We start from the raw sequence: 10,495 nt of genomic DNA on the forward strand, positions 1-10,495 counted from the left end.
AAGGCACTGAGGAAGCTTTACCAACAAGTACAAACTGCTTTGTTTTCCATTCTAACAACAATACTTCTCTTGCTTTTCTTTTCCTTTGAATAACATTCACTCTTCAAAGAATATCATTAACATCAAAGGGGTCAGAAAACTCACCAACCAACATGAAGTCTTGACCTTTTTCATCAATAACATCTTCCATGACATGTTCTTGAACATCAACCATTTCAATGTCTTGCTGTGTTGACGATCTTCCAGCTTCAGGCTGACTTGATGAACCAACGACATCTACAACCACACTCTTTCTTCTTTCAGTTGCCTCTTGAGCTAGTAGCCTTTCTCGTTTAACTCTACACTCTTCAGTTCTTTTTACCTCAACTTCATTTAAAGCAGTATGAATATCAACTTTTAGATGATTTTCAATGATGGCAGTTAACATGCTGAGTTGGTTGTCTTTCATCACTTTATCGGCCTTCATGGCTTCCATTTCAAGCTTTATTATATTCATTTAATTCGAAGAAGCTTCATCATTTCACTTAGAAGCTGATTTAGTGTCTGATTCACATCTTCTAGATTCTTTATTTTCACATTTAATGAAGATATTTCTGCTGTCAGAAGTTCAACCACTTTAGAATTATCATGAGCTTCATTCTTCATTTTGTTCATTGTTTCTTCTTGATTTATTAAAACCATTCTGATTTGATCATGAGCTTTCATCAACTGCTCAACCCGCTGCTTCAGAATATCACGCTCCTTTTCAGCTTTAGCTTTTGCTTTTTCAAGGTCTGCAACTTTCTTTAGTAACTCATTCACGGCTTCGTTATTAAACATATCATAGTCGTCTTCAGGAATGTCTTCTGTGTAAATCCCTGTTGCTTCTAGAAGACCTTCAAATATGTAATCAAACTTCGTATCTTTTGGATGTGACGATTCTGGTTGATCTTGTGGAGGTGGACGTGGAGGTGTAGCAGCTTTGTAACCTGTGATTTCAACATAATCATCATCACCTCTTGTCTTCTTCTGAACTTCTACTACAGGTACTTCAATGTTCTGCGCCTCTGGTTCTTTTGGAATCTCCACACTTTGATCTTTTTCTGCTTCATGAACATTTGACTTTTGAAGATGTTTTTCTTTCTTTCCACCTTTATCTTTGGGTGGTTCAGCACCAGATTTCTTTGCCCTGACACTTCTTGGAATCACCCCAGCTTGAATTGCTTTTCGCTTCTTTATTTGTTTCTTAGGCTGATCAGGTTCATAAGAAGAGTCTTCTTCATCGGATGCTTTCTGTTTCTTTGTAGGCTTTTTCTTTAGTTGAACTTTGCCTCTTCCAAGAGTTGTTGGATCTAATTCTGATTCAGACAGAGTTGCTTCAGAATCATCCTCACTTGAATCATCTTGAACTTCACCTTCAGGTTCTTTAACATTTTCAGCTTGAGCACTTGACCCTTGATCCTTTTGAGCTGCAGCTTCTTCTTTTCGTTTCAGATAGCTTTCAAGTGTTTGTTTTAGAAGATCAGCTCCTTGCTCAATAACTACAGATGGCTCTAACACAGTTTCATCTATCAACCTTTGTTGTGGCTCTACAGAAGGCCCCTTTTCTACTATCTTCGGAATAGAAACTGCTGGGGACGTCTTTGGTGTTCTTTTCCTTTTTCCCTTTTCTTTCTCAACCCACCATCTGGTATTCTTTTCTTTTAGCTCACTCATCTTCTCATTCTCATTATCAGAATCACTGTTCTCATGTCTCCATTTGTCATTTTCAGGAGCAACATATGCTGGGTTGCTGATTTTACATATCATTTGTTTCATTCTTTCATCATCTTCTTTGGTAACTCTAGCAATGGTCTCAGTTGTTACGTTTCTCACATCCATAATGTAACTTCTATTCTTTGGAAGATCCTTGAACTTATCATTGATCAACATCATGATGAATCTTGGATACATGATATACCTGTCACCTTTAGCCTGGCAGTTCTGATGTCTGTCGTTAGTGACATGCAAAAACCGAAATAAACTAGTAGCTAGAGTAAGTCGGATATCGAACCAGAGGAGGATTGTGGAAAGTGTCGAATGAAAAGTATTAATTAATTACTACTGAGTTGGAAAATCGGTGTGATTGATTATAAGAATTATCTAAATTAATGAATAAAAATTAAGGAAAAGATTGAGTTGTAATAAACAATGATGAGAAAAAGTGATCACTCCGGGATTCAGATTCTGTAATTACTAATAACCTAATTCTGATTTTATTAGATGCTATTGATTGAATAGTAAACCTGTCACGTCTACCAATTGCCTATGCAGTTCAAAATCTTAATATTAATTGATCAGATAAATATTAAAACAAACATACATAGAAATCATTCAATCAATAAAAGCATAATTGGATTCAAAACATAATTATAACTCTGACTGTCACTCAGGATTTGTCTGTCACACAAATTATATAATCACGCAAATAGTCGGCTGTCACCCGACTACAAATCCAAATCTCAATAAAAACAGAAACTAGAATTAAAAGTGTCTCACAAAATCATTCACCCGAAGTGTCCACGAGAGATTTAGTTGCTCATCTCGGTTGAATGATCTTCACAAGCTTGAACTACGGTTGAAAACCCTGTCATGTAACCGACCCCCCCCCCCTTGCCGTCAATATGATGATGATGTTTTATAAGATGCTCCTCTACCCAAAAGTCCAATCCCCTCCACAAATGTGATGTTGTCCCATGTGCGGCCCTCTCCGTCAAAGTGAATGTGTTCCCCAATTAATTTTGTTAGCGGCCCAATCAATAAACCCCACAAACTTCTTAGATCGGCCCACTATGTAATGCGTGTGTGTTTGGAAGCCTCTTTTCAATTAGTAGATGACTATTTTCCTCTATTCCCAATGCCATCAAATATGATGGTGATCTCAATGTGATGATGGCTACCTCTTTATTTGAATGTGCATGTAGACTTTTTCTTTTTTCTTTTTGTTCAACCCCCAATGTCACGTGCACTCCAATGCTCACCAAGATCCCCCCAAAATATGTCAGCCGCCAATTATATACATGTGATGTATGCTGATTGATATGATGATGTTGTTGACCAAACCCCTCGTGCACGTGATTTCCACCAAACGTGATTGATGATGAAAGTGATCCACTCATGTGTTGATATTGGCCCAATAAAAACCCTCCAAAAATATATGGCGGCCCCCTTTGTTTTTTTGTGAATTATTGTTTGCAATTTTAGAATTGCCGTAGGCTACGGTTTCGTATCGTAAGTTACGAATTAAACATTCTGTTTCTTTTTGTGTTTTCAAACCGTAGGCTACGTTTTGACTTCGCTGGACTTTTTGGCTTACGTATAGAAAAAACCACTTTCATGCAACTTTCGTATAATGACAAACCAACCCGCTAAACTTCATTACTTTCACGTTTCTTTAGCTTTGAAGCTATCTCTTTGACCCGAAACCTCTACCGACTGATGTGATTTACTTGCTTATGATTATGTGCTTGTTTAGTTCATCACCAAGCATTCTAATTTAATAGAATTAAGCGTTTAACCTGTAAAATCATAAACACACGTAGTGAACATATTCCAAGCATATAATCACGTAAATGGTAATAAATCACACAAGATAAAACATTTTAACACTCATGTTTTGCACTCTTCATCAAGTTCTCTTTCATATACTCAAAAATTACTTGAGAAATGTTGTAGCGTCTGTTCAGTACCAAACTAGTGACTATGTTCATGATGTAATCTCATACTTCATCATAAGCTCCTTTCCTGTGTGACAACGAATATACCATACAATGCATCAAAAATCTGTAAGCCTTTGAGAAACTTGTTTTAGTCATCTTTCCATTTATATGACCAGTAAATCCCATTCTGCACCACATTCCTTTTGCAAGATGTTCAGACTTAATGGTTGGATCGTCGTCAGAGTCTTTCAAGTCTAGAACTTGTCTAAGGTCTCCAAATCCAAACTTAAACTCCACATCTATGTCTTTTCCCTTCTGATCCTTCTTCCTTAATACTGAGTGTATCATCTTATCAGATTCTTCATATCTTGCTGTATTCCAGAAGGCTCTTACATGAGATTCATACATAACAGTTTTGTCAGACAAAGCCTTCGCAATTCTGCTTTCTCTTAAAAATTTTGCCATTGTTTCAACCACAGTTTTCTCCATGCTTGCTTCATCAATCACACAGTATACATTGTGACCCTTATCCGTATCCTTTCCTCTTCCCTGTAGATATATGCATTATCAATTATTTGCACAGGTTTTGAGACACATGGATGAAAGATGGAAATTTTGAAAAAATTTCTAACACTGAGATTTCCTATGTGATAGAACTAGTGAATCGGATAGCTGCCCGATCGGTTAGCATTGCTGTCCGATTATTTGTACAATTGGTACTTCGAACTTGGAACGAGCATGAAGAAATTAACGATACTTATTTATCTTTTGAGTTGTTCTGCCGGATCGGTCACTCAAGATCTTTGGTCTCTACCCGGACCCGATGAAAAAAATGGGATCACTCCTTATGGACTCGTTGAGAATGATTCTGGTCTAGTTCGTGGCCTATTAGAAGTGGAAGGCGCTCTGGTGGGATCCTCACGGACATGCAGTCAGTTTGATAAGGATCGAGTGACATTGCTTCTTCGACCCGAACCAAGGAATCCCTTAGATATGATGCCAAGCTAAAACTACAGCCAAAAGGGTGGAAGTTGTGTGTTTACGGTATAAATCCTCTAATAGCATAGCAGATAGCTTCCATGCCCACCTAATCAGTTGATTCACCTTATGAATTTTGACCTGAATGAATCGGATAGCTGTCCGACCGGTTGGCAATGCTGCCCGATCGGCTAGTGATGTTGTTCGACCGGCTAGCTATGCTGATCGATCGATTGAACTATCACTTTGCACAGATATCAAGGTATGGTAGAATGGTGTCCGATCGGCTGGCAATGCTGACCGATCGGTTAGCAATTTGCACATATTTCAATGGAATGATAAGAATGCTGTCCGATTGGTTGGCAATGTTGTCCGATCGGTTAGCACAATGCTGAAAGATCCATGTGATGAAAAATGACAAACTCTGTTAAACACACACAGGCACAAATTCCAAGGCATCAACTATCCTAACAGGCAACAATACTTGTGCAATCAAACTGATGGCTGTCCGATCAGACTGTTGTCCGATCGGTTAGCATCTCATTCAAGAACATTCAAGAACAATCATGATTCTCAAAAATTTTCAGACAAATTATCAAAAATTGAACATAGATCTATGTGAAGAATCTTGTCGCGATCAAAACCCTATGTTCATTATTGTCTAATTCGTTCTAAGCAGAGATTAATTTGACTAAAACCTACCCGACTGCCGTAACGTCTAAACATCAGATCTACTCAAATTAAACATGTATTGACATAGATTAATCCGGTAAAACTATAGATTTGAGCATTGCGAACAAAACCCTGAGCTTGATTCTCAACAAAACTGGCTAAAACTTCCTAGATTTGACCTAAAGGCTCCGATAGTGACGACATGAAGAACATACAGAACAAAACAGATTTAGATGTAAAGAACTTACCTTCGGCATTGTGAGAGTTGTGCAAACCAACAAACCAATGGTCTAATCCAAAGTGAATCAAGAATCAATCAAAGAACAGATGAAAGTTTGAGAGAGAAAGGTCGGCCGATCGAACGCGTAACCGTTTGACTGAACCTTGACCTTCTATTTATAGGTGTCATTGAATCGGAGTGTTGTCCGATCGGCTGGCATGCTGTCCAATCGGTCAGCTGTTCGATCCAAGTACTCCTTTGACTCTCAAATCTTTGACATTTTGACTTGTTGACCTTTTGATTTTATCAGTGTTTGAAAATCCACTTAAGTATCTAGGTCCAAGTTAATGACCCTAGGTACTTAATTTGCCTACCAAGTCCAACTTAATGACCTTGGTTGACCCGAAACAAAGCATACTGATGTTTTGATCAATCTTTTTCTGAAAATTACAAGTTTCAAACTAATGAACTTGCATGGGCTTTGCATTTTCTCAAGTTTTATCATGATAAGCTCCCAACCCATCTTTCCAGTTTAGAGAACTTCCTACATCTGCTTCAAACTGTGAGTCTGAAGATCAGCTCTCCGCTTTGGTTTGTCGGAAAATAAAGCAGAAAATGAAAAATCTTTTTGGATTTTGAATAATGAATAAAGTTTCTAAACTAGAAATGAATTTACAGAAAAGAAATGCAGAAAAAGTAAACTATTTACAAACATATTTTTGGTAAGCGTGTTAGGGAATCATATCAGCTACCAACAAGTTACTAGCACCGTTAAGCTTGATAAACATGTTAAGCATTAAACAATTCGCATCAATTGTCAATATACTGATCCATCTTAAATTTTCATACAAATTTCAATCTATTCAGGATACGTGTTAGGTGAATTAAAGACTTAGCTTATACGCGTGTACCATCTCAGAATATACTCCCGTATCCTGATCCCAATATTCAGTCTTATAGGTGAGTATACCTAGATGATATCTGTAAAGGGTTAAATGCGAGACCGTGAGAGCTCAGGCTATTGCTTTCGCAAAATCAGAGAGATGACGGTTCGACTTTAGGTGTGTTCCCTTTAGAGAATCTTTTCTTCAACAGCATATGATTAGCATTTTGCAATGTTTCATCATTTTTATGCCGAGGGGGGTGCTTTTATTTCAAGCAAGCAGAAAGTATTATACGGGGACTAGGCCATTGCTTCCGCAAAATCAGAAGTCCCGGGATAATACCCCAGATATCACTAAGCATAAAGACCTAGTATCTCAGAAAGAGGGATCTTTCAAACAAGATTTCGGGGGTTACCCTTATATCCGAGAGATGTTCCCCACGTAATAAGCAAGTGATGATTTTAGATTTATATCCCAAACAAATTTACTAAATGTATAAAAACCTAGCGACACATCATTAGCGAGACTGTTTAACACTTTATTCATTACAAATCTTTAGCGTACCGTAACTGTCTAGCTAATGTACTATCATTTTCCCTTTATACACAAGCTCTTTTTCGGTTTTCTATTGTTTTTGGATTTTTGATATATTTCATGTTTTTGGGTTTTTCAATTTTTTATTTTATTTTATTTTTTTGTATTTTCTGAAATTATAACCTATCTCCCCCTAAAGACCAAAACAAGTAAAAAATCGATAAACCATTGCAGATTGCTTTTCAACATCATCTATAGTGGTATCTTCATCTACGCTAAGAATCCCCTCCAACACCTGATAAAAGCTTCATACCGTTTAGTTTTAAAAGATATTGAAAACGAGTTTTATCAAATGCTTTGGTATGTAAATCAGCTTTTTGTTCGTCAGTGTGGATTTTCTCAATTCGTATCAACTTCTTCTCGAAACAATCTCGGATGAAGTGATGACGAATTTCAATGTGTTTTGTTTTAGCGCGATGAACAGGATTTTTAGTGATGTTTATTGCTGCCTCATTATCAACAAAGATAGGGGAGTTAAGAAATTGCAAACCGTGGTCGCGCATCTGTTGCTGGATCCACAAGATCTAAGAGCTGCAACTGCTAGCAGATACATACTCAGCTTCACATGTGGATAGAGCTACAGAGGTTTGCTTCTTGCATTGCCAGGTGACCAAGCGTGGTCCGAAAAACTGGCATCCCGCAGTTGTTGATTTAGCGTTAACTTTGCACCATCCGAAGTCGGAATCAGAATACCCTTCAAGCGTGAAGTCGCCTTCTTTTGGATACCACAACCCCAATGATGGAGTTCCTTTCAGGTAGCGCAATATCCATTTCACAATCACCATATGCGAGGCTCTGGGGCTTGACTGAAATCGTGCTGCGAGGTAGGTAGGATACATGATATCGGGTCTTGAAGCTGTCAAATACATCAGCGATCCGATCATGGAGCGATACAATGTTTCATCCACTTTTTCTCCGGTGAGATCAGGATTCATCCCATGATTCGTCGCTAATGGGGTAGCAGCTGGAGCAGTCCCAGACATCCCAAATTTCTCTAAGACATCATGAACATACTTCGTGTGATGTATGAAAGTTCCCTCGGGTAGTTGATCAACCAGAAGCCCCAAGAAGAATTTCATCTCACCCATCGATGACATTTCAAATTTTTGCTTGATAACATTTTCAAAGTCTTTGCAGAGATCTTCATTTGTTGACCCGAAGATTATCTCATCCGCGTAGATCTGTACTATCAGAAGATGTCCGTCGACTTCTTTTGTGAAGAGGGTGGCATCTACCTTTCCTCGGATGAAGTGGTTGGCTAGCAAATGTTGAGACAGGGTCTCATACCAGGCTCTCGGGGCCTGGTGTAAGCCGTATAATGCCTTATCCAAGAGATAAACCTTGTCTTTATGGATTAGATTGGTGAAGCCCGGTGGCTGTCCGACATAGACTTCCTCCTTCACTTTACCATAGAGAAATGCCGACTTCACATCAAGCTGGTACACTTTAAATCCTTTCCATGATGCAAATGCTAGGAAGATTCTAATTGCTTCAAGTCTAGAAACGGGAGCATATACTTCTGTGAAATCTATACCCTCCTGCTGACTGAAGCCCTGGACTACAAGTCGAGCTTTGTTGTGAATAATAACCCCTCGGTCGTCTCTTTTGCACTTAAACACCCACTTTTTGTTTATCTTCCTGTGACCATCAGGAAAATCCACCAGTTTCCAGACACCCAATTTTTCATACTGGTTTAACTCCTCTTGCATAGCGTTGACCCAAGAATCTTCAGTTAGAGCTTCCTTGTATGTTCGCGGCTCAATCTGCAAAATGAAACAACTAAGTGAAAACTCTGTTTGTAAAGGAGCAACAATAGAATAAAAACAAGTAAGGCCTTGGTCAATTTGTCGTCTGGTGCGGACTCCTGATTGTAATTCTCCAATAATCAACTCCTCTGGATGGTATGAAAGAGTTCTTGGCATCACCTTGCCTGGAACATCTACCTCGCCTTCTAAATTTGTGACATTTTGATTTGCATCTTGTTCACTGACTAGAATTGTTTGATCTGAAATCTGGATCTGCTCCCCCTCAGACTCCGAATCACCATGATCAAATGTTGGCCTGTTATCAGGTATTGATTCATCACTTGTTGCCGCCTGATTATCAGGAGCTTGTTCATGTTCTGTAGATGAAGGAGTTTGCTGAATATCATCATGTTTTCCAGCATTGCTTGGACCGACTTCATTATCATTTGAAGTTTGCTGTTGACGTCTAGAAAACTCAGTTGGGAACCTTTCTTGTGATGACTCATACTCTCTTAGAATATCCAACTCGTCAAAGAACTCTGGTTCTTCCTCCATGTCGTATGAATCCCACAGAGTATTGTAATTGAAGTGCCATGAGTCACCGGGGTTCTGCGGTGGCATTGTATAACCTTGACATTCAACATTGTATGCTTCTATGATTCGCTTTAAACTTGCAACAAAAACTCGTTTTTGTGGACTCGAGTAACCCACGAATATTCCTTCAATGCTCTTTGGACCAAACTTCCCAAAAGGCTCTAAAACTGTGCAGGGAGACCCAAACGGTTCCAGATACTTCAGGTTAGGTTTGCGGTGATTTATCAGTTTAAAGCACGTCTTGTTGAATTTATTTACTGTGAGAACCCGGTTGAGAGTATAACAAGCGGCTGACACTGCTTCTACCCAAAAGTTGATTGGTAGCTTTGAATCAGTAAGCATCTTCCTGGTCGTTTCAATTAGTGTCCTGTTCTTTCGTTCTGCTACTCCATTTTGCTGTGGAGTGTAAGGAGCACTAAATTCATGCAATATACCTCTATCATCACAATATTCTTCCATTCGTTTGTTCTTAAACTCTGTACCGTTGTCATTTCTGATTCTTCTGATACGAGCTTGGTACAAGTTTTCAATTTTTCTGAACAACGCCATCAAACTTTCGAATGTCTCATCCTTTGTCTTCAGAAGTGATACCCATGAAAACCTTGAATAATCGTCTGTTACAACTAGACAGTAGAGATCACCAGTTATACTTTTGACGTTCACTGGACCAAAAAGATCCATATGTATCCTCTCTAACGGTCTTGAAACAGAGTTAACTTGCTTATGTGGATGAGATTTCTTCTTTTGTTTGCCTTTGATGCAGCTAATGCACTCTCCTTCCAGATGGAAACCTTTCAAATGAACTCCATTGACTAAGTCATTGTGAACCAAGTAGTTCATTTTTCGCAGGTGAATATGCCCCATCTTTCGATGCCATAACTGTGACTCTTTTTCTGTGGCTCGAGACATGAAACAATGAGCCTGACCCGTTGAAGTAGTTGTTGTACTCATGTTTATTACGTACAGGTCATTGACTCTTGGTGCTCTCATGATAATCCATTCTTCGGGGACAACAAACCCTGGTTTCAAGATCAAACATTCTTTATCCGTGAAATGCGTTGTATACATGCGATCACAGATTTGCGAGATGCTTAGAAGATTGTTTTCAAGCTCGGCGATGTAATTCACTCT

At 38.7% G+C, this 10,495-nt stretch overlaps 1 protein-coding gene across 1 annotated transcript; it reads right to left on the reverse strand.

The window, feature by feature from the left end:
- Positions 1 to 492: 492 nt before the first annotated feature.
- On the reverse strand, positions 493 to 1,932 carry LOC110933437 (nucleolin 2-like). The gene has a single exon (XM_022176660.1). The coding sequence runs from the start codon at positions 1,930 to 1,932 to the stop codon at positions 493 to 495; it is 1,440 nt and encodes a 479-aa protein (XP_022032352.1).
- Positions 1,933 to 10,495: the final 8,563 nt, after the last annotated feature.

The sequence above is a fragment of the Helianthus annuus genome, chromosome 4, assembly GCF_002127325.2.
Source record: "Helianthus annuus cultivar XRQ/B chromosome 4, HanXRQr2.0-SUNRISE, whole genome shotgun sequence".
NCBI classification, from domain to species: Eukaryota; Viridiplantae; Streptophyta; class Magnoliopsida; order Asterales; family Asteraceae; genus Helianthus; species Helianthus annuus.

Excerpts from the sequence above, each read along its gene's own strand:
- LOC110933437 (XM_022176660.1), bottom strand. The coding sequence starts at position 1,932 with ATGTATCCAAGATTCATCATGATGTTGATCAATGATAAGTTCAAGGAT.